Genomic DNA, 25,677 nt, shown 5'->3' with positions numbered 1-25,677 from the left:
TTATTTTAAAAATACAAATAGTTTCCGAAACTGCAACCCTCGATAACTGCTGCCTCTCTTTTCTTTGTCTCCACATGCAGCTTCCTGTTCCTGCGCTATCATATTATTTATATATGTGTAGTCTTATCAATGATTATCAAAGTGGTTTCTTGCATGTGATGCTGCCATTTCAAGCAACAACAGCTTCATTTACGCTTCCTTTCTTTCTTCTTTCTTCGACCCTTTTTCTGTTTACCATTTTACTGACTCAACGTTCTTGAAGATGGCTGAAGCTTCAATGTATTTCTGAATCTGTAAAGCTTTCTGGGTAGTGAGCGTTTTGATGTGATCTGGATTCTGGACTCAAGCAAGCAAGTAAGAAGTTTATTCTTTTTTTGTTTTGTGTTAATGATGGAATGTATGGAGGTTAAATTCTAGATTCCTTTTCTGATTGCATATTTTTTCTCGGCAACCAAACAAAGTAGGTGAAAGAAAGTCAATAAACAACTGAACCTAACTTAGCCACTGTTGTCGATGAAACGTGTATGACTTGAATAGCTTTAGTTTGTAATCAGAAATCAGACTTCTTGTGTTTATTTTCTTGACTCTGATTCATCTTGTTTACCCATTTTCATGTAGATGTGACCCAGATTTGCAGAAACAAACTCACTCTTCACCTTCAATACAGTTTAACTAGTTAGCTGCACACTTGTTGACTGAGAAAATGAGTGAAAAGATGAACCTCTTGTGTGTTTTCTCTGCAATTTTCTTGTTGGGAACATGTTTCTTGCCTGTTATAGCTGACCCAGTTGAAGATAAACGAGCGTTACTGGAATTTCTTGGTAACATTTGTCATCCAGGCTCTCTCAATTGGCATGAAAATAGCTCAATGTGCAGTTTATGGACTGGAGTGACATGCAGTAAAGATAGGTCCAGAGTAATAGCCCTCTGGTTGCCTGGATTTGCATTGCAAGGTCCAATTCCACCCAACACAATTAGCAGATTATCTGCATTACAAAATCTGAGTTTGAGATCCAATAGTATCTCAGGTTCATTTCCTTCTGATTTCTCAAAACTGCATAGTTTGTCCACCCTTAACCTTCAATTCAACAGCTTTTCTGGTCCATTGCCGTCAGATTTCTCAGTTTGGAAGAGTCTTGCAGTTATTGATCTTTCAAACAATTATTTCAATGGGCATATCCCCTCTTCACTATCATATTTGACTCACCTGACATCTCTGAATCTCGCTAACAACTCCCTTTCGGGTGACATTCCTGATCTCAACATTCCCAGTTTGCAATTGCTAAATTTATCCAACAATCACCTCACTGGAAGCTTGCCTCACTCTCTTCAAAAATTCCCAAGTGGAGCATTTGCTGGTAACAATGTTTCCTCAGAAACAGCCCTTCCTCCAGCTCTTCCAATTCAACCACCAACAAAGACAAAAAGCAAAAAACTGAATGAACATGTGTTGTTAGCGTTGATTATAGGGGGTTGTGTCCTGGGGTTTGGGCTAGTTGCTCTTTTAATTTTCTATTTCTGTTCTCACAACGAAGGTCAAGATGGGTTGCCAATGAAATCACAAAAGAAAGAGAAGTCAATGGAGGCAGGGGCCTCTGAGGGTCAAGATAAGAACAACAGTCTTGTGTTCTTTGAGGGTTGTAATCTTGTGTTTGACTTGGAGGATCTGCTGAGGGCCTCTGCTGAGGTGCTTGGGAAGGGCACATTTGGGATAACCTATAAAGCAGCACTAGAGGATTCAACCATGGTGGTGGTGAAGAGGCTGAAGGAAGTGAATGTGGGCAAAAGAGAGTTTGAACAACAAATGGAGGTGGTGGGAAATCTAAAGCATGAAAATGTAACTTCATTAAGAGCATATTACTATTCCAAGGATGAGAAGCTTATGGTTTATGATTATTATAGTCAAGGAAGTGTCTCAACAATGTTACATGGTATGCTAAAAACTGCAGTTATTTTGTCTAATCTCTTGTATCAATTCATTCAAAGATGCTGTTTTATATTTTTGCATTGTGGTTTGCAGGTAGAAGAGGGGAGGGACGGACATCTTTAGATTGGGAGACAAGATTGAGAATTGCAATAGGTGCAGCAAGAGGCATAGCTCATGTTCATACACAAAATGGTGGGAAATTTGTCCATGGAGACATAAAAACCTCAAATATTTTCCTCAACCCTCAAGGGTATGGTTGTGTTTCTGATATTGGTATGGCAACACTGATGAATCCAATACCACCACCACTTATGCGAGCTGCAGGGTACCGTGCCCCAGAAGTAACAGACAGTCAAAAAGCAACCCAGGCGTCTGATGTATACAGTTTTGGAGTCTTGCTGCTTGAGCTTCTCACAGGAAAGTCACCTATACATGCCACAAGTGGTGATGAGGTTATTCATTTGGTAAGGTGGGTGAATTCTGTGGTTAGAGAAGAGTGGACTGCTGAAGTGTTTGATGTGGCACTTTTGAGGTTCCCAAACATAGAAGAGGAAATGGTGGAGATGTTGCAAATAGGAATGGCTTGTGTTGTGAGAATGCCAGAGCAGAGGCCAAAAATGTCAGAGGTAGTCAAAATGGTGGAGGAAATCGGGCAAGTGAGTACCGAAAACTAGCCACCATCAACAAGTCAAAAATCTCAAGTTCAAGTCCAACAATACCACAACCAACTACTGAACTTGGTTCTTTTTTGGTTTTTCGTCAGCCAATAGCTATTAGTGATCATGATAGAAAGTTGGGTGCTAAGATTAGTTCAGCTACCTGATTCTGGTAAGGTCAAAAGCAAGTTAGGTTTTTGTCAATTTGCTAAGATTAGTTCAGTCAGCTACCTGATTCTGGTAAGGTCAAAGGCAAGTTAGGTTTTTGTCAATTTGCATTATCTAAGTAATGATTCACGAGCTGTTGTTATGCATGTGGAATCAAATGGCATCGCTTAATAATAAAATCAGTTTAATCTCTTTCTTTCTATAGAGAATTGAGTAATAGGTGAATTCTTTTACTTTTAAGCTTAGCATAAAACTATATTGATAGAACAGTTTATTAGATGATGGGATTGTCTTTTTTTTTTTTTTTTTTCCATATTTTAAAATTATTCAATCATATGTTATAACGTCAATTTATATAAATAATTAATAAAAAAAATTTATATATATAATATTATTCGTAAGTTTATCTCTCTACAGGAGATTTTTAATATGTTAAAACTAAACTAATCAATAGCTTCAAACCCATGTTTTCATACTTGTGAAAGGGTTAGTTTAGGTCAATTGATAATTGAATCGATTGATTGGAGTATTACTTAAATAAATATTAAAAATAATATTTAAAACAATTTTATTTATTTAATCACTAAATATTAAATTAAATTACAATATTGGCTTTACTCCAATGGTAATGCGAGTTTACTATATTTTGAGTTTCAGTTCCAAGTTTCCAACATTTCAAAATTTTGAAAAAAAAAAAACATCTTTCTTTCCCTTCAAATATTTAAATAAAAAAAAAAAATTATATAACTAAATTACATTTAGTTTGGTGGTCCATGCCTTACACCCCATGTGCTGATTTGGACCAATTCAATTGCGATTCATCTCGATTCAAAATTCAAACCAAATTATAACTTAATCAGAATAAACTATCTCATAGTTTTCAATTGAACCGGTTAAACCAATCAATCTAATTTGGTTTTCAAAACATTGCTTCAAACTACATCACATACTAACAAAAAGTAGATTTTTATAAGGCTGGACCTAAAGCATGTCATATGCCACTCCCCACTCTTAAAGTAATTTAAATAAGAAATAGAAATGCAACTGAAAAGATACATATTATATATCAATATGATACATTAAAGAGGCCCCTCCACCCCAAACATCATTCTTGCTTAAGTTTCATTTTGATTCTGCTTTGCTTCCTACATGAGATATAGAAACAATGCCATCCATCATGAAGAATAAAGAATCAAGAAACAAATATGGTATCATCATCATCATCCATTCGTCCTTGACAAGCTTTATTGGGAATGGAATGCTGAAAACACAAGGAAAAGATCAAGAATAACCTAGTGGACATTTTTTTTATTTTATAAAGGGCATACAGGATTTGATTCTCAGCAAAAGTCCCACCTAGAGCCAGCAATGACTGTTCCAGGATGGATGTTTTCAATTAGGAGATTAGACACCAATGATGGCAATACACAACTGACCCATCCTTGCTTGGTGGCAATTGTCTGTTTCATGGTCTTTGGAGTTTTTTTTTTTTTTTTTTTGGAAATTTCAGTTCCTGATAATCTCAAGCAATCAGTCTAAGGCACACTATATGTTATTATGGATTTATAGCCACTCTCCTCAAAAATTTTCTTACACACTGAACTTCATTATAAAGGCCAAAGAGGAATCTTTTTCCATTCAACTTTATTACTATTTTTTCCTATTCCTCAAGGGTAAAAGGGACTTGGTAAAATTGAATAAATAAGCTGAAAAATGAAATTTTGAAACAAGAGGCATGTTTTCTCTGACAAATAATTTATTATTATATTGCTCTGCAAATATCATATTTCAGATCTCCAGATGGAACTGGTTGGAAGTTGGAAAACAAAATTGTATGGACATTTTTTTGCAAAAAGAATTATAAATTACACTATTTCAAATATCAAAACAATAAGCTACATATTTTTCAAGGGAAGGTTGACCTTAATGCTGAAAGGAGGAAAGTATGTATATAGCTTTACAATGGAGATTTCCGAATCCCCACAAAAGTCTACAAACATATTAAAACAATTATAAGGTGCAACTTATCTTGTCAGAATTCTTGTCTTAACACCACCTGCAACACACAAAAAGAATATGAATTAGAAGCATATAAAACCAGCACAGGTCATAGCCAAATCTTTAAATGAGCTATAACTGATGAGAACAACTCTAATAGTTCAGGAACAAAGACCTTCCACTTCCTCAAATTGAACTTCCTTCACCAAATCAGAAGTTGCATTATACTCAAACCTTGAAAAAATATGGGAAAAGGCATAATTAGTCAAAAAGAACAATAAATCAAACATAGAATCAAAACAAATAGAAAGATTCGTACATTCACTGTAATTTTAACAGTGCCATGATGACAACTATATCAGTTTCATTATCCTAGAATTGGCATTGGTGTTTACAAGTACATAAAAGCTCCAGCAATAAAACAACTATTCAAATCATCATAAAACCAGAAAATTTCTCACAGATTCTAAAGTTTCAATGAGGCAAGCCCACATGCTAGTGAGACAAGCCTTGACCACTTTATGCAAGCACAATTACAGAGTGCTCAAGTCCACTATAAAGCCTAGGAATTGAGCATGCACTTAAGTGTATAACGATGAACAGAGGTAGCAGAAGCATTACTTAGGTTTACCTATTGGAGAAAACCACCTCAAGCTGCACTGACTCACTCTTAAGAGCTTCAACTAACATAGTAACAATTTCAGTTTTCCGAGTACTAGCCATGAGTAGGTCGTATTCATATGGAATGATAACTGCAAAAAAGTTATCACTTAGTTCACTCAAAGATAACTTCTCAACAGCTGCCAGAGCTATGCGGCGTTTAACTGCAGCAGTATCAGGGTCAACAAGGTAAATAGCAAAATTAGTAATCAAAAGAATGCGATGTTTCGTCTTCCCAGAACCAGTGAACTTCAAAACTTTATCAGCAAAAAGAACTTGCTTGTCACCTGCAAAAATCAAATATGAAGTCCATTTAGTAAATAAACAAGAATTTAAAATATATGTATCAAAACTTTCAAATGAGTACCAGTTCCAATCAGAAACTCCCTCCATCAATGAAGGGAAAACTAACCAACAAAATGAACCTCTGTCCCTTATGCATGGGCTTGACAATGTGCATATTTGTTTCGATCTTTGACTAAGTTGTTGTGCTTGAAAGAAATGTGGTTAACCCAACAATTTTACTTGTTCATTTGCTCGTTTTCTCACCCAAACCAAGATGATATATACAGCATACAATTTAGGTCTGGAACGCAAAACATTATACAAAAATTTATAGCATAGAAATAATGGACGCAGCTCTTCATAATCTTGATTCATTCTAGTTTTAATCTTTTCCCATCTATATGTGAAAATGATCCCAAAAAAGCCAGGTTGAAAACGATCTACAATTTTGTTATATTACCTTCTGTTAAGCTAGGACATTTCAAGTAATAATTCAATCGAATTTACCAATGCGTTGCTAATAAAAATAATCAACAATTGAATTACCAAATCTTGGAACCCTAAAATTAAACAAATCATAACATAGCAATTAATTAGGCAAATTAAACACTTAATCAACACAAATTTTATTACCTTGCTTTTCCATTATCTTCATTAAGTACGGATGAGAAGGCACGTCGATGTAGTCGCCTTTCTTCTCCGATGGTTTTGTTTTCATCGAACTATCATCTCCATCGTCAACGGCGTCGTTTTTCGGATGCTGTGATTCATCAATTTGGACTCGCCGGTTCATTCTCGGCCTTTCCCTTTCGGCTGCTGGCAGGCGAGCCTCTTGGCTGGATCGTCAAATTTGGTTTTGGGAAATGACAGATATGACACGTCAGTAAAAAAAGGGGATTTTATCTTCTGTGGCAGGTCTTATGGTGCAGCAATCTGAATCGGCTAAAAGTGGGACAGTCAAGAGATCAGTTGGAAAATCGACCGGTCCTACTGTTTTGGTTACCACTAAAAACAAAGTGTTTAAATAAATATTAAAATAATATTTTAAAAAAATATAATTTTATTAATTATAAAATTTTGTAAAATAATATGTTAATGTCAATGTTTTGACAAGATTGATTCAATTTGATCGGTCCAATTTAGATGAATCTGGTTTGATAATTTAAATAAATTTAAATCAATAAACAATTTAAAATTATTTAACTTTTAATTATATAATTTTTATCGTTTAACTTTGAAATATATAATAGTAATATTTTTATTTTTTTTTATTTCATCGAGATAAAGTGGTCATTTAATTTTTTTTACATAAGTAGATTTGATATATTAAAATTTTGCATATGTTTTATGTAATTTACTCCATCTATTCAACAATTTGATTGTGTAAATGAAAAGTTATTATAAAGGATCTGAAAACTTTTATAAGAGCTCTTTTGTATTAATTATGATATTAAGATCTCATAAATACTTAATAATATAATAGAGATATAAATTCTTAAGTGGTTGATTGAACCACTTTAAAAATATTTATTATTTTCTTCATGGTCTATGTGCAATGTGCATAATCTTATATATTCCTCATTAGGCCAAAAGACTTCTCACCCAAGGTTCAGTAAAAATCAAACTCCTATCTGTTAAATTTTAAAAACTTAAAATCTCATCCATCACCTAATTGTTATTAGAATTTTTTGTTTAGATCAAAAATAAAATCATCATTTTATAAAAAATGTTAAACAAATTATAACTTTATCTCATTCTCCCCACCTCCTGGTTTTGAAAAGTAATATTTCACTACAACTTAAAACTTTCCAAGTTTTAAAATATGTTCCCCTCCCCCCCCCCCCAAATCCCTAGGGTTTTTGTTTTTTATTTCTGACCTTTATATTTGGTTATGAGAATTGTCAAACAGAAGAAAAAAAATGGTGACCATCTCCTAGTAGAGGAGATTCACCGTGGATGAAGAGATGTTATCGTCTCTTCCTGGACATCAACGAAGAGATGATGACGTCTCTTCGTCGATGGAAACAAAGAGACGATGACATCTCTTGGTTAACAGAGATGATGACGTCTCTTCATCCATTGATGACTAATTTCTTTTGTTGGGAGATGATTATTGTCTCTTCCTCTTCTGTTCGATAGTTTTTACTATTGGATATGCTCATTGAAGATGGAAGATATAAATCTTAAAGATTTAAGAGAAGAAAAACCATTATTTAAAACTGGAAAAGTTTTATATCGAGGTGAAATTATTATTTTGTAAAACCTGAGAAAAAAAATAAGATAAAGTTATAATTTTTTAATATTTTTAATAAAATAACGATTTTATCCTTTACTCCGACAAAAATTAAGTAATGAATAAAACTTTAAGTCTTAAAAAACTAATAAAGGGAAATTTGAATTTTCACTAAATTATAGATGAGAATAATTCTTTTGGCCTTCTCACTAATATAATTTTTCACATCGGCGCATCTTATCAATTCTTCTTGATTGTAATATTTTTTTAATTAATTAATGCCAAAATTGACTCAGAAGTCTGACCATAAGTTTAGATTGGGTGAGTTGAAAATTTTGATATTGATAATTTCAATTATTAATTAAGGTTAATTAATTTATATTATCTAAAATGAATAATTAAGATTCTTTTGTTGACCCAATAAAAGAATAATAATAATTAAAATATAATTAGGAATCTCTTTGAAAAAGAGAAAAACTCATAAATTACACAATTATTCTCACAGAAAAAAGGAAAGCGACACCGTTCCGCAGAATATTCAATTCCACCAAGGCAAAACGATACCGGCGGCCACTTTCGGCGAAATTTTGGTCAAACGTAAAGGAGGCGCCACTGTGGGCCCACCATAAGGAGAGAATAATCCAATCAGAAGGTTGAAAATCAAAATCACAAAAGGCCAGCCAAATCAGACCCACACACATTAAATTTTTTTTTTAATCAAAATCATCACCGCACCGAATCAATATCATCTTCCATTTTCTACTTTCCTTGCATTTCCCTTTGTTCTCTCGTTTTTATTTTTTCCCTTCTTCTTCGTGTAATCGATCGAATCGATCTCCTCTCTCACAAAATCTTACAAAGCGTATAAGAATCAGGAGGATCCGGTGTCTCTCAGGTACGGTTACGATCTATTGCTTGTTGTTTTTGTTATCTGATTATTATTTTAATGTGTATTTGTTGTGACGATGACGATCTGAGGAGATCTATTGGATGAATCATAGGTTCAGACGATGGCTTCGAAGCGGATCTTGAAAGAGCTCAAGGATTTGCAGAAGGATCCGCCTACCTCATGCAGTGCTGGTAGATAATATCTGTTTGACTTTGATGCATCTTCTGTTTTCTCGCTCATTTTTTACTCGTATTTGATGATCGAATGATGTTGAGATTGTTTAGGTTTCCGTTTTTTTCTATTTGAGTAATCCCTATATTTGTTTGTTTATTCATTTATTTCTTCGCTGTGTGTTTGCTGTGATGTACTTTATAACCGATATCTGTAGACATATCCGGTATTACTGGAAGCAAAATCAAGCAACTTATGTTTTTTTCTTTTTGAGATTGAAGGTTTTTGTTTTCACCCGTGAATAGAGACGAACAGTACATACTGGCTCCTAGTATTAACGTGGTATTGGACTTTTCTAATGTGCAATGTTTCTTGAGTTGTTACGGTTTTGCGTTCAATGTTTATCATCATTTAGCTTAAGGTGATTTTAGGGGGATAATTATAAATAACCTTTTCTATTAGAGATGAAGACATTAGTTTGAGGAGAGTAAGGAAATCTAACCATTGCTAGTTGCACAAATGCTAAGTCTTCAGGTATAGGTATATTGAATTGGTAACATGCTTTATGCGTTTTATGTCACATGTACTAATGATGATTAGCTATGTGAGGCTCAATCTTTGGAGTGTTTTTGAGTGATTAGGTGAGATGCTGTTCAATGGGGTTGCATGTTATTCAGGAAGGTATGATTTGTTGGACGTATGGCTTACCTTTTTTCTCTCATTGGCAGCATAAATTTCTGCTGTACGAAATCACTCTATAATTTTGTTGCTTACAGAAATCCCATGTAGAATTAGATATGGTTTCCTAACTTATCATGGAATTGGTGGACCATGATGTGATTGTATAATTTCTCTGTTTCTTTTACTCCTCTTGTACCAATGCTTAGAACGCAGCCATCGGGTGTAAATAACTAGATTTTTTTGTTTTGAAACAGTAAGGTGTAAGTAGTTGTTAGATGTCATACTATAAATATGATATCTAACAACCACTTACACCTTACTGTTTCAAAACAAAAAATCTAGTTATTTACACCTGATGGCTGCATACTATAAATATCCAGTCAAGAGCCTTTATTCTATGCGTCAAACTTTGTAGTTGTCTCACAGATGAATGCAAACTTGTGTTCTACACTTGTATGGAATTAAGATGACTGGCAGTGAGTTAGATGCACTCGTTTGGAGTTGGGTGAACAGTTAATATGATGTAAATATAGTTTGTGTTGCCTGGATTAAACCTTCTTATTATTATTATTTTGTAATTTGAGGTCTATTTAAAATGTATTTGATTATATTATCATGTTTTCATGATTACTTGTACTTAGTTTTCAAATGAAGCATTCTCAAATACGATACTACTTTTTTTGTCCGTTTGGTCTTTCTTCTTTGTGGGTGGGGGGAACAATTAGGCTTTTAGTGTTGTGACTTTCATGTACTTATGAGACCAAATCATCAATCTTTTTCAACATTTTGCTGGCAAGGTAAATCAAAATTTAATGCAACATGTTTGTGCTGCTAAGAATTTTTTTAGAAAATTATTCTCTATCTTCTCTAAATAGTTGGAATCCTTAGCTTGTCATTGCATCTTCTCCTATATTTTTTGTCTTTGTTCTTCTTTTGCGTTATCAATGCATGCATTTTGTATGATTTATTTTATTTATGCGATGAATACTTGTGCAAAGTTTTGCATCCTGCTTACATCTCTTCCATAAATGCTTTTTACACTATTATCCTTTGAAAAATTTTCTTTTCTAGATATTTTGTTCTCTTATCAAATTCATGTGTGTTGCAGGTCCTGTTGCTGAAGACATGTTTCATTGGCAAGCAACAATTATGGGTCCTCCAGATAGTCCTTATGCAGGGGGTGTTTTCCTAGTTACTATCCATTTCCCTCCAGATTATCCATTTAAGCCTCCCAAGGTATCCATTATCCTGCTTACATTCATTATGATGTTGCTTATATGGTCTAATATCCTGAATCATATTCTGTTTTTAGTTACTCAGGTCACCTTCTTAGTTTTTTGATGACTAGTGATGATATTTTTCAGTCTAATTTGACTTCTACTGTGATCACTGAATTCTATTTTACATATTCTCAGATGTTCTCAAGAGTTTGAGAAAACAGTATGCTTATTATGTTTGGCTTGTATCTTCTACACCTTGGTGCATGCATCTGTAAATCTTTGGATAGTTATTTATGTTTTTACTGATATTCATTTTAAGCTGAATCATTACTTCACTTTTGATTGGTGGGTTGTTTCAAATTGATAGAATCGTGATCATGTAGTCTCATCTTTGGGATTATTTGGATTTTATGTTTCTTCAGTTCTCTCTCTTTTAAGTTCCTGATATGTTTTATATTCCTAACAGTACTTGCTGTCAACCAATGTGAATGGCGTGCCAGATTCTCTTGGAAATTTAAGATGATAAATTATAGTTTTGTGAAAGGGACTCTGGTGCAATTAAATATATCTCTGAGCCGTTTTCTGTTGGGTTAATTTACTAGAAATCATACAGGGATTTTTGGCACTTTTAGTTTGCAGTTGAGAATGTGTACGAAAAGCCTAAGAAGCAGTTTTACCTCTGTGTCTCATTATGTGTGGAGTGATCTTGCAGGTTGCATTCAGGACAAAGGTTTTCCATCCAAATATAAATAGCAACGGCAGCATTTGTCTGGACATCTTGAAAGAGCAATGGAGCCCTGCTTTAACCATTTCCAAGGTGCTTGTTAATTTGTTTTAGAACTGTCATATATTTGGGTTAATGTTCCTTCTAGGATTTCTAGTTATTTTTATATTTTTTAAAATGTTGGTTGTTTGCTAAATAGGTTTTACTATCGATCTGCTCATTATTGACGGATCCAAATCCTGACGATCCATTGGTGCCAGAGATTGCTCATATGTACAAGACAGACAGGAACAAGTACGAGACAACTGCAAGGAGCTGGACCCAGAAATATGCCATGGGCTGAAAGGTGTGTGAGGGAGGGGTGCGCCTTTTCTTTTTATATATGTATATTTTTTGTCTTTCAGTTTCTGTATGAATGAACGTTGTGTGTCTCTGTCTGTGTTAAATCCAATCCTAAAAATGGACTAAAAGAAGAGCTCCAAATCTCTTCTTGCGTCTGGTTAGGAAGGAAAAACTCATGTTGATTTCTGTTTTTGTATGGATAATGTGACCCTTGTCAATGAAATGATGGACTCTGATTGTCAAACTGGTTTTCTCGTTATGGTTTAGGTTTTTTTCTTTATAGTTTTTTCTGAAAATTCACTGCTCAATGTACCGATTTCAAAATTCATGCAAAATATTGTATGTATTTAGGGTTGGATTCATTTTGAGCCAAGTCTGAATAAAACCTAATTAACGATAGACTCAAATATTAAAGAAGTCGGTTAATGATCAATGCAAGATTGATTGACTACTTTGAGATTTGAATTTGATCATATAAAATAATTGAATCTTAGAGTTATGTCATCTGCATTAAACTTGAATATTTGGAATGATCTGAACTTGGCTTATTCATGAAAGCAGGTATTATTTTTGTGTTCGATATTTTCTTATTAGTGTTTGCAATTTCTTAACCGTTCACCCATGAAGTTGCATAAAGATATATTCCCAACTATTGATGAAATTAATAAATTAATTTCATGGTCAAATTACATAATATATATGTGTTATAAAGTTAATATTATTTATTTCTGCCATATAAACTAATTATTTTCTTCACTGACTAAAAATATTAATTGCTCAACTCCTCATATTAAATCGAAAAAAATCAACTTTAACCAACACTATTTCATATGATTGGAACAATGTTCTAGGTTTGACCTTGATCAAATGACACTTATATGATCTAATTAGAATAGCACTCGAGCGGCTGTGATCCGAATCATCTATCCAAATCTGAACATTTAGGATAATACAATTCAAGTTAAACCGAATCATTTTTTAGCATGATTTCGATAAAATGACACTATGTTGTCTGATTTGTCTAGATTTATATTGGCAGGGTTATCACTATGCGCTCTATGATCTGCCTAATTTGCATCATGTTTGCAAAAAACGAGTGTCACTAGTGAGTAGGGGTGAATTCGGGTCAAGTGAGTCTGCACACCTTTTAGTTTGAATAGAAAATGGTTTGATTCAAGTTTGTCAAACTAAAATTAAGTTTGGTTTGAATGAAAAATGACTCAGTTTTGTTCTATTCAAGTTTGATTCAATTTCGTAATTCGAATTAATAGTTCAAATTGACAGTTTGAATGTATGGCTTGGATTCATGGTTCGAATTCGTAGTTTATTGACAAAACATTATAGTTTTAGTCAAATAATATTCAAAATTTTTGATTCGAGTCACAAATTCGAATTGTCTATTCAAACTATTGAATTTGAATTGATTCGAGCTATGAATTCGAATTATTGATTCAAACTGGATTCGAGTCAAACCGAGTCAAATAACTCTTAGCTTGAGTTCAGCTTAAATTAAAAACGAGACAAATCTTTCAATTCGAGTTCACTCCAAATTTGAATATAATGAGTTTGAGTCTAATTAAATTGAATTGAATCGAATCAATTTTTGATATCAAACTGTCAGATCTAGACTTTGACCTTTTCTAATTTTTAATTTTTAATTTTATAATTATCAATTATAAAATTAATTTAATGTAAGATTTAATTTGTATTAACTCAAATTTGAATGAATCATTTAAAGAAAAAGAGTTTAATTCTTAACTAGAACTCACCGTATTTAATTTGAATTCAATTTGGCATTCGTCTACTCCTAAATAACGACGTTAACATCTTCACTTCCACAAAATCTTAATAACAATTATAAATAATATTCCATTATCTAAAATATTCCAATACCCTATCGCTTCCCCATCAGGGAACTTAGGAAGTCATGCCTTAGATAGAAAATTAAAAAAAATTAAGTTAAGTTTCAATTAAATTTTATTATATGTCTTAATACATGACGACGACCCATGTCTTTAATAAAATTATTAAACTTAACATTACACGTGTCAAATCCTAATGTGACCAAAATCTGAGTTCCAAAATTATAATAATTCCGGTAAATAGGTCGTGCCCACCAGTGGAATTCGAGCATGGTCCCTGAAATTCAGGCTTAATTAATTTTTTAATTGCAACATAATCCTAATTGTCTTGTCTAACATTCATGTACGACAGAACCTGTCGATTTTTGAGGATAAAATTGACAGAAGAAACCAAACTAGTTAGTGACTTCCACAATCCCACTCGCAACTTGTCAACGTGGCAACATGCGGAAGTTGCCACGTGGAACTCCACTTCCATGCTTAGTTGGACTAGTTCGATATTTATTTCTTGAGGTTGATTTCAAAGTTCTATTATATAATGACATCTAAGAGGTGAAGTCCACTTACACTTAATAGGTGAAGTTTATTATTTAAAAATAATATTTTAAATAATTTTATTTAATTAATTACTACACTTGACTATACTACGACTCAATGAAGGGATTAGTCCAATTTAATTGATAATTAAATTGTTTGATCAAATGATCGAATTAATTAATTATTTAAAATTAATATTTAAAATAAATTTGTTTAATTAATCACTACACTTAATTGGACGCCAACTCAATGAAGGGATAAACCCAATTCAATTAACAATCAAACTGTTTCATCGATGATCTAATTGGTTAATTATTTAAAAATAATATTCATAACAATTTTGTTTAATTAATATATATATATATATATATATATATATTATATGAATTATTTAAAAATAAATTTAAAATAAATTAGTTTGATGATATATATATATTACCCATTAATACACAAGATGTTGGGTTTTAGTCCCAATAATGAAATTTTTAAATTGATTTTTTTATTGACTAGGTTTTTATCTTTTCCAACTATTCGAATTATTCAGTTCAATATAGTTTAATTTAGTCTAATATTATCTAACTTCAAAAACTGTTTTTGAGCCAACCGTAACCAATTTTTCTAACGGATGATGGTTGAACAAATCGATTTAATCCAATTGTTAAAACAATGTATAAAACGACATTTTTAATATTAGAAACCCTAAATTTTAAACTCTAAATTGTTTTATATAATTTATCTTTATATTGTGCAAATTATTTGATCTTAATTTCTAGTTGACCACCAAATATCCAAAGCAATCATCCTCCTGAATTTAAGGTTTTTCACATAACAACATACAAAGCCAAGCCAGTCATTCAAACCAAACCCATAAATAATAAGAACAATTCCCCAAGACAATAAAACATGTTCTTCTACAAAATCTCCATAATTGTGCTGCTTTTACAATAATTTTGGAACTTTTAATTTTTAAACATTAATAAATACAACCTCCTTTTAATAGTAGATTCGAATTAAATCAAATCCAAAAAGATGTTAGCTCAATCTTTATACGAATTGATAAAATTCAGTTCGAGTTTGTGATAAAGTCATTAAAGGATTCATTGAAAAGTGTTAGAGAATAAGAAAAATAGTTGTCAAAGATGATGAAACAAAATAATTGTAAGAGAAAAGTTAAAGAAGAAGAAAAGCCATCAGAAAAAAAAAAGTTATCGAAAAAGATAATTTTGTTTTTGGGTTTATAATAGTTTACTAAATTCAAACTAACTTGATTCGAATTTAAATTATGACTATTCTAACTCGATTAGAACTTTTATTATGACTATTCTAGATCAAATTTCGCTTGTTCCAAATTGGGATTAAGTTGGTTTGATTTAAATCCACCCTATCCACATCCTAGTTGTCCATACTTACCCAAAAATCTATCTACAACTTTTGTTTCTTTTATTTAAATTGCATAGAAAATTGATACTTCATTCCGGGCCATGTCATTCCCACAGGGTGATGTACACATGTCATCATTCTCTACAGAGACAGAGGCCTTAAATGGAACCGGTCACCGGTCTTTCAATAGTGTTACTGTCAGTAGATTCTACTTAAACGACATCGGTCACCAGTCTTTCAATTAGTTATTGATATTGCATTTTCTAACATTATTATTCACTAACTTGAATTGAATTGGTTGTTTTGAATTTGAGTGAAGTTTGAGTAAGCTTTTGTTTGAGTTTAACTCAATTCAAATTCATCCCTACTTCCAATTCAATTTTGTGTTGAGTTTAGATTCAGTTTGGGTTGAACTTGAACAAAGTTTAACTCGAGAGTGCTGAGAATAAGTTTAAACTTTGACTCAAACGCAATTTAACTTTGCATTTGATTCAAGTAAACCTGAATTCAAATATTCGAATTAATTAAAACTCAACTCGATATCCAAACTCAAATACAATCTCAAAAAACATAAATTTCAATCTTCAAATTAGTCCACTTTTATCCCATGTTCAAAAATTTCCTGAGCAGTTACAATAATAATAAACCCTAAGGGTTAGTTTGAGTGATTAAACGAAATAACTCTTTAGTGAAAGACCAAGGTTCGAGTAATATGATATATCAAGTGAAAAATCTTGGACTAATGTCCTCATATATCCGATATAATAATTATGAGTAATAATTATATTTTGATTTTATCAGTCTAGTAAAATCGGATAGCTCCATCCAGTAAAAAAAGGGAAAAAACTATAATAATACCTACAGAGAAAAAAAAAAAAATCAAAGATGGACCAACATCTCTTGTTTCAAAGTAAAGCCTGTAAGGCTGTGACCGTGAGTAGGCATTGAAGATTCAATTTATATTCATAAAAATTCGAGCTTAATTGGTTTTTGTATTTAATAAAGCTTCAATTGCTGCGTATGGTAAGGGGGTTGGCCCTTCTTTTTAGATGGGATCCTGTCTTCCTTTTTTCTTTTATTTATATTTCATGGGGATTAATTCATTTGCTGTCATTTCAACGTTTGTGTTATAAAATTGGCCAAAGGGCTATGTCCCACCCAAAGTATGCATTTCTCTCAAATTCCCCCCATTAATTTTAAATATACTATTTAGGCACCCACAAGCTATTAAATTTAACGAAACCCTAACCTTTAAAAAATTTATCTCATTTTTCTCTCTAAAATTTTAAAAACTAATAATTTTTTCTAACCTAAGTTTTAAAAAATAGTGTTTTCCCTTTGGGCATTTCAAATTTTCAAAGTTAGTTTTCTGACATCGTTTCTTTCTTTTCGGTGACCTCCAGTCGACTTCTCTTCCTCTCTGATGTGGTCTCCTTTCGACGATTATGTTAGGCACTGTCATCAACTCGTCTTCGTTGAGACGAAGACGAGTTGTCTTCTATGATGAAGACTCTTCGTCGACAAGGAGTCTTCATCATCGACAAAGAGTCTTCGTCGACGAGGAGTCTTCATTGACGACAGTTCTCAAGATAACCGCTGGAAGGAGGCTACATCGGAGAGGAATAGGAGTCGCCTGGAGGTCATCGAAGAGGAAGAAACAACGTCGAAAAACTAACTCAAAAAATTGAAAACCCTAAGGGGGAAAATGCAATTTTTTTAAACTTTGGTTGGAGAAAATTATTAGTTTTTAGGGTTTAAGAGGGAAAATAAAATCAAATTTAAGTTTATTTTTTTAATAATATAGACAAAATGACGATTTTACTTTTGAAACTACTAATTTTAATCAGTCACGGGTGAATAAATGGTATTTTCAAAGTTAATAGGAGAAAACTTGAGAAAAATGCATACTTTGAGTGGGAAATAGTCCTTTGGCCTATAAAATTTTGAGTCGGATAAATGCATAGTATAACAAGAGTCAAATTCAAATATAGAAATATTTGAATTTAATTTGATTTATATACGATGATAATACCATTAATGCTGCAAAATGGCTATCTAACAGAAGCAAAAGGGAGAATTTATGGCCGGTTTACACTGTAACAACCAAGACCATCAATGGGGATTAACGATTTACATATGATGATTAAGTATTGATTAATGAAGATGATTAGGGAGTTATCAGTGAAGATTCCAATAAGGATCTTGGACTTGAAAATCGATGCCATCCAATCTGCCTATCTCATTGACTTGCAGGAGCAACAGCAACATTTATATAAAAAGACAACACAAGAAGATATGTCACTGTTACTGTTTCACTTTTCAAAACTTTTGTACATGATAAGGTCACCAGGGATTTGTCGGCTTTCGTTGGTGAATCATGTTGAGCTGTCTTTTGTTCATGGGTTCACTTGGCTTTATGTATTTACATCACACTCCAAGTGGGGTGGATTTGTATCTATGTGAGCTCAAATAAAGGCTGGTTTGAATTTAAAGTCAATTCATTCGGATTAATAAATAATAATATCGAAAAATGAAAAAAGTCATTGAAGAATAAGGAGAAAAATTGTCAAACAAGAAGAAAAAATTTGCCAATAAATAGTATTTTATTCATGTATTCATAAAGATAGATTCAAGTCTTAGTGAGTTCAAAAAGAATCAATTCAATTTTGAACTTAACTCACTCAAATTGGTGAACAATAACACTAAAGAAGGAGAAGAGTATGTTGATGATAAATAAGAACAAGAAAAATTGTTCGAGAAGAAGACAAAAGATTACCAGTGAGATAGGATTAGATTCAAGTCAAAGTAAGTTTAAACATGGGATGACTCAAGCTTAACTTGAATTCATAATGACAAACTTGAGCTTGGTTGAATTGATTAAAGATTTTTTCAAATGTTATCGGTGAGAGAGATAGTATTATTGGTTGGATGTACAATATCCTCAGAGGAGGATTTAAGTTGATTTGAAACTTTAACTTGAATTTGTTTTCAATCCAACCCTCAAGTGAGGTGCATGAGCTTCAGTGCAATAACACTGATAAAGTGTCAATCTTGAGCTTGATGAACTGATTCTTCTCCAACTAGAGATCAGTTTGTTTAAGTCAAGGCAAAGCTGAGTTGGCTTGAATCTATCCTTATCCCAAAACTTGTTCAATTTATCTTAGTTTCATGTTTATCTTTGCTAACAATAAAAATATGGAGTACCTAATTGGATAACTAGATTATGTAATTGGGTGATTCGAATCAAAAGTAAAGAAATTCTTAATTATATGACGACACATCTAGATATCAATTAGGGTCTCAAAACTAGATATACATATCATTGCTATCTTGCTAATCAAAATATGATTATAATAATATGTTATCACTAAACCGTATATGGGATCTTCAAGCTCTACTGCCCCGCCCGTTTTCTTCAATTTTCATCCTTAAAACTTGAATTTCATTTGAGAAAGCTGCAAATTGAAAAGCACTATCAACAATTTTAAAATCTCTCCATACTTTCTACATTTTCAGCAACTAATTCCCATAATATTTTGACATTAAACAATCTTAATTGCTAACCCACTTGCTCTATATTAAAATTGGATCTTGGGTAACAATATATATATATATATATATATATATATATATATATATATATATATATATATATATATATATATATATATATATATATATATATGATGTCAACTATTATATTATTGATTATCAGTAGAAAATTGAGCAAAATAGCAATATAAAAATACAATTTATTATTCATTTGCCTATGATCTTGTATTTATAAGACGAGGCTAACATAATTGTGTAATAACTTAAGATACAACCAAATGTATAGTATGTTAATGAACCAAGATATCTAATGAGAGTTATAAGGAAACTCATTGATTGTGTGATCTTGTAGAAAGATGAGATAATTTGTAATTACAATTATTATTTTGTAAAAAACATGAGACAGAAAGAGATATTATGAAAACAGTTGAAGTTTTCAAAATTTACTATTCTCATGACTTTCAAAGAGAAGAGTATCTTCCTGTATCCTAAATGATTGTGCGTGTATCTATTTATTGTTTGTATAACTTGTCGCTTTGTCATGCAATGACTATACGCTTCTCTAGTGCAACTCCTATAAAATTTGTGATTGCCATTTGGTGAAAAACATGCAATGGAAATGGACAACATAGAAACAACTAAAATTATCAAATATACTATTTTTGCTATTTTTAGATAGAAGAGTCTTCCAACATTCTAAATAATTATGCATGTAACACTAAAAAAAAATGGCTTTAACGAGAGGGAAATTTATTTTATTTCCATCATTAGTATTTTTAACGGCGAAAACTATAACAACAATAGATAATAAAATGTTATTAAAACCTTTTAATGACAAAAAATAAACTCTTAATAATGCTTTATTCATCGTTAAAATCATAAATTTCTTAAGTCTTAAAAAAAGTATAAATAATCGGTCGCTAAAATTATGAAAAAAATATTTATAACGATGAAAAATGACCTCTTTGTCATTGTTTCTCTCACTAAAACTAGTATTTTTTATAGTATAACTTGTTTATCTAGTTGTTGATCGTATAACTTGTTGCTTGCTATGCAATGGCTATACTCTTGGTATAACTCTTATATATTTCGTTAACGGTAAGTCTTATCGCACAACAATTTTAAATGACAATTTGGTCTTTTGTTGAGTCATGGTTCTAAGTTCCTTGAGATCCATTCTTATAGTGTTCGATTTTGTTGGTTACATTCGCATTCAAAAGAAGGTAATTGCTATAGAGCTAGTTGCCTGCCTAGTCTAACAAAATTAAGTATTGTATTTGTAGGAGGGGTAAGATGGAGTGTTCAGGCCGCCTGTTCCAAATCGGCTAATAACACATGTTCAAGAATATTAAATTGCATATTTATAAATGAATTATTAAAGCAATGGCCATAGATTCTTGAGAATTTCTTAGGCGTCAGTGTCTTATTGGGCGCTGCCCAGGTTAATTTCAATCACTGTCTTGGAGAGTTGGAGACTGGGCAATTGGGACCAAAAAAATCATCCTTACAAGCATCTACCGCGTACAACAAATACAATTTCACAACGTGCCGCAGTGCCATTTAACCAGAGTCTTCCAAAGATAATATGTCTATTTTGATTGGCCGGTTGCTGTCCGCCCATATCAGCAATTCATACTACCCTTTTATATTTCTCTACCACAACTCATATCACTGTAACCCATCTTTTTCTTTCTTGTGGGTTTGGTATAAAGTGTCAATCTTGAGCTTGATGAAAAGATTTTTCTCCAACTAGAGATCAATTTGTTTAAGTCAAGCATGTGGTCAAGCCAAAGCTGACTTGGCTTGAATCTATCCTTATCCCAAAACTTGTTCAATTTATCTTAATTTCATGTTTTTCTTTGCTAACAATAAAAATATGACGTACTTAACTAGATAACTAGATTATGTAATTAGGGGATTCAAATTAAAAGTAAAAAAATTCTCAATTATATGACGATACATCTAGATATTAGTTAGGTTCTCAAAACTAGATATACAGATCATTACTACTTTGCTAACCAAAATATGATTATAATAATATGTTATCGCTAAAACGTATATGGGATCTTCAAACTCTACTGCCCAGCCCGCTTTCTTCAATTTTCATCCTTAAAACTTGAATTTCATTTGAGAAAGCTGCAAATTGAAAAGCACTATCAACAATTTTAAAATCTCTACATACTTTCTACATTTTCAGCAACAAATTCCCATAATATTTTGACATTAAACAATCTTAATTGCTAACCCATATATATATATATTGATGTCAACTATTATATTATTGATTATCAGTAGAAAATTGAGCAAAATAGCAATATAAAAATACAATTTATTATTCATTTGCCTATGATCTTGTATTTATAAGACAAGAGACTGACATAATTGTGTAACAACGTAAGATACAACCAAATCGATAGTATATTAATGAACCAATATATCTAATGAGAGTTATAAGGAAACTCATTGATTGTATGATCTTATAGAAAGACAAGGTAATTTGTAATTGTAATTATTATTTTGCGAAAAACATGAGATAGAAAGGGATATTATAAAAACAGTTGAAGTTGTCAAAATTTATTATTCTCACGACTTTAAAAAAGAAGAGTATCTTCTTGCATCCTGAATGATTGTGCGTGTATTTAGTTATTGTTTGTATAACTTGTCGTTTTGCCATGCAAGGACTATACGCTTCTCTAGTGCAACTCCTATAAAATTTGTGATTGCCATTTGGTGAAAAACATGAGATGGAATTGGACAACATAAAAACAACTAAAATTGCCAAATTTACTATTTTTGCTATTTTTAGATAAAAGAGTCTTTCAACATTCTAAATAATTATGCATGTAACACTAAAGAAAAAAAAAAGAGCTTTAAAGAGAGGGAAATTTCCTCTATTCCCATCGTTAGTACTTTTAACGGTGGAAACTATAACAACAATAGATGATAAGATTTTTTTCATCATTAAAACTTTTTAACGACGATAAATAAACTCTTAACAACCATTTATCCATCGTTAAAATCATACATTTTTTAGATTTTAAAGAGAGTATAAATAATTAGCCACTAAAATTATGAAAAAAATATTTATAACGATGGAAAATGACCCTTTTATTATTACTTATCTCGTTAAAGCTAGTATTTTTTGTAGTATAACTTGTGTATCTAGTTCTTGCTTGTATAACTTGTTGGTTGCTATGCAATGGCTATACTCTTGGTGCAACTCTTGTATATTTCGTTAACGGTAAGTCTCATCGCACAACAATTTTATATGACAATTTGGTCCTTTGTTGAGTCATGGTTCTAAGTGAATATCTTCAGTTCAAGTAAGTCTAAATATTCTTTCTTTATATAAACATCTCCATCTTTCCTCTCCTTTCCTTTTTTTTACATGCAGGCGTGATCGTCATCCTGATCAACTTTATCACATACATATAAATCTTCCATATTCGTTCACATTTCGATGTATCTAAACACAAACCAACCTTACAAAAACCAAAATACTCAGCTCCTTTTAATGGCCACAACCGTGAAGACGACCATCAAATTTTAATATCAAAAACTGAGTCGGCTCCTTTGTCTTGCTCCATGTAATATTCTGAATCTAATCTTCTCATCTTCAACGGCTGTGCTGGAGCATATCCATCTGTTGAATTTTCATGGTCAAGTTAAATTTGTATAAATTCTTTATCTTTAAAGTCAATTTTGTTCATTTTCTTCTGGCTTTTACTCCATTTCACGGCTCCACGCTCCTTGGAACTTCTTCTTTTACTTTGCATGCAAAATATTACAATTCGATCGGGACAAAATTATGGAATTAAGCAGCACAAATACTACTTTAAATTCTAGTTTTTGGACTCAATGGAAGAAAAAAAAAAAAACTAACCCTAAATTTTTTACTCCATTTACTTCATCAAATTTTGATTTTGTTTCTCATTAAATTACATATCATAGTCGATAGGGTTAGATTAAATTTGAATTGATCAAGTGGGAGTAGTTGACTTATAATACAAAAAACGAGAACATAATAACTAAGGTTAAATTTGATTCAAGTTTGCATTAAATAAGTTTAGTTTGAGTTAAAAATTAAACTCATTTTTATAAACAAATGAAGTCTGAGTTAATATATTTGAGTTATATTCTACTCAAATCAAATCTAAATTTGTATTATTTTCAAGTTGAGTTTGAGTTTTAATTTATCAATCTTGAATCCACTCTTATGAATTTGAATCCATCTTAAGATGGGTTTTTTTTTAACTTTACTCAAATTGAATCTAATTAAAAGTAAATCTGATCTAAACTGACTCTAATCTGATTTGTGGTTTGACTCATATAAATTAATTTTAGTTAAAACTCTAATTTGATAATTTAACCGTTTAATCGATGAGTTTAATCTTTTGATAATAATATTATTTATATTGTTAACAAATTTTTAATAATATTATTTAATACCTTTTATATTAGAGTGTTTGGCCCACTTTACCCTTGGTTCGACTAAATTAGAGTCAATTTGGAATTGAACCCTTGGAAGAAAAGTTGGTGTAAGATTTTAACGCTGTTGCTCAGAGTGCACGTGTCGACTTAAAACTTAGTTCTGTAAAGTTAAAAACGCAAATATCTGACCACGTGTTTCACAAATTGAACAGTTAAGCAAGCCGTTCTGTCCACGACCAGGTGGATCCCAACATTCGTTATGGCCTACCTGAGAGGAGCATGGGTACGATTTTGAATTTCTGATCATTCGAGAAAAGGACGGTAGAAAGGGGTAACGAAGAACTCACGCGCTTTTAACGTGGTTGAGACACACTAACTTAATTTTTAATTACAGGATAAAATTTTAAAATATTATATTTAATATTAATTTTCGTATAATTTGATATTATTTAATTTTTATTCAAAATAATCAAATTTTATAATAATATATTATTTTTTATATATAAATTAATTTTTATTATTATGGTATACATAATTTTATTATATATGTATATATGGTAGTTACTAATAATTATAAATATACTGATATATAATTTTATAATCAAATAATTTAATTATTTAATTTATTTTCAAATCAAAATTATCAATTTATAGTATAATACATCAGAATATTTGTATTTGTTTGAGAAATGAAGTATTGTTGATTTTGAAAATTAAAAAAAAAAAACATGACGAAAATTATGAAAATCAAGAATGGAAAAAGTTGCTTATAAAGAATTTATTATTTTATTTTTTTCCTATCTGGTATGTTTAATAGGACTTTACTCTTCAAGGTACAATGAATCATATGCTGACTCAGCATCATTATCCTTATTTGGGCACACAAAATTACATGTCAAAATCGTCTCCATTCATTGTGATGCGGCGTTTCTTTTAACTTTAATCGCCACCGGATTTTCCGATTTACTACCGACCGGCTCCGTTCGTTAAAAAAAACTCATGTTTTTTTAAAATTAAGTTTTATTTTAAAAAATAAGAAATAAGGGGGTGTGGAAATTTAATAAGGATTTCAACTACGATTGATATTATCATTCAACATTTTTATAATTTATCTTATATATATTATACTAAAATAATATTTCTCTACACATTTGAATAAATTTTAGTTAATTCAAATTATTTTTGTACCAATTCTAATACTACTTGATTTAGTTTCGAATTGTATCAAATTAATTTAAAATCAATTTCGTGTATAAAAAACGTTACTCCAATTTTTTTATGTCATGTTGAGTTAATAGATTCCGTTAAAATTATCAACTATAGTATAACTTATATGGTAGAGCCCTCGCTTCGCATGTGAGAGGCATAAAGTATGGTTCCACGCACTTCCTATTATTATAGCATTTATTACTTACCGAAAAATTTGTATTGAATGTTCGAACTTACATTCTATTGTACAAAAATAGAACTAACTTCTAATGTCGTATTTTTCTTCTTTATTTAGAAATAATTTGTCGGGTAATTATTGATTGACATGAATTGAATAGTTAACGTAAAAAGTTTTAGGGCTGACGTAAATAAATTTATGGGTAATATAAATATTAAACAGTTAGCGTAAAAAACTTTTTAGGGTTGACGTAGACAAATTTATGCATGGTTGACATGAATATTAAAGAGTTAACGTGAAAGATTTTAGGGCTGACGTAAACAAATTTATGTGTAATACAAATAATTATAATTCTATTATGTTACATAGAAATAGAGTTAACTTTCGACATTGTATTTTTCTTTTTTATTTAGAAATAATTTGTCGGATAAATGTTGGTTGACTTAGATATTGAATAAGTCACATGAAAAATTTTATGATTGACATGAACAAATTGACGAGTAATATGAATAATTGTAATTCACAAAAATAGAAATAATTTTAGGTTTTTGTGGTTGTTAATGTTCAATCAACA

At 31.3% G+C, this 25,677-nt stretch overlaps 3 protein-coding genes across 5 annotated transcripts; 2 read left to right on the top strand and 1 right to left on the bottom strand.

Moving 5' to 3' along the window:
• On the top strand, positions 1-2,955 carry LOC123225840 (probable inactive receptor kinase At4g23740). Its single transcript, XM_044650140.1, has 3 exons — positions 1-354; positions 619-1,931; positions 2,021-2,955. The coding sequence occupies exons 2-3, from the start codon at positions 704-706 to the stop codon at positions 2,599-2,601; spliced, it is 1,809 nt and encodes a 602-aa protein (XP_044506075.1). The 5' UTR covers positions 1-354; positions 619-703; the 3' UTR covers positions 2,602-2,955.
• Positions 2,956-3,790: 835 nt separating this feature from the next.
• LOC123225841 (myosin heavy chain IB-like) lies at positions 3,791-6,589 on the bottom strand. Of its 2 annotated transcripts, none has more exons than XM_044650141.1 (4): positions 6,328-6,589; positions 5,381-5,696; positions 4,925-4,983; positions 3,791-4,807 (listed from the first exon to the last, which is right to left on the bottom strand). In XM_044650141.1, exons 1-4 carry the CDS (start codon positions 6,485-6,487, stop codon positions 4,776-4,778), a joined length of 567 nt encoding a protein of 188 aa, XP_044506076.1. In that variant the 5' UTR covers positions 6,488-6,589; the 3' UTR covers positions 3,791-4,775. The 2 variants fall into 2 exon arrangements, 1 of the variants encoding a protein (XP_044506076.1); XR_006504213.1 differs by having other exon boundaries at positions 4,654-4,807; positions 5,371-5,696.
• Positions 6,590-8,651: 2,062 nt separating this feature from the next.
• Positions 8,652-12,198, top strand: LOC123225959 (ubiquitin-conjugating enzyme E2 10). 2 transcript variants are annotated; one of them, XM_044650347.1, is made up of 5 exons: positions 8,652-8,822; positions 8,929-9,007; positions 10,777-10,904; positions 11,601-11,705; positions 11,812-12,198. In XM_044650347.1, the coding sequence occupies exons 2-5, from the start codon at positions 8,938-8,940 to the stop codon at positions 11,953-11,955; spliced, it is 447 nt and encodes a 148-aa protein (XP_044506282.1). In that variant the 5' UTR covers positions 8,652-8,822; positions 8,929-8,937; the 3' UTR covers positions 11,956-12,198. The 2 variants fall into 2 exon arrangements, with proteins under 2 accessions (XP_044506282.1, XP_044506283.1); XM_044650348.1 differs by having other exon boundaries at positions 8,673-8,822; positions 8,935-9,007.
• Positions 12,199-25,677: the final 13,479 nt, after the last annotated feature.

Source organism: Mangifera indica, chromosome 9 (genome assembly GCF_011075055.1).
Source record: "Mangifera indica cultivar Alphonso chromosome 9, CATAS_Mindica_2.1, whole genome shotgun sequence".
NCBI classification, from domain to species: Eukaryota; Viridiplantae; Streptophyta; class Magnoliopsida; order Sapindales; family Anacardiaceae; genus Mangifera; species Mangifera indica.
This window is presented reverse-complemented; position numbering and strand designations above follow the sequence as displayed.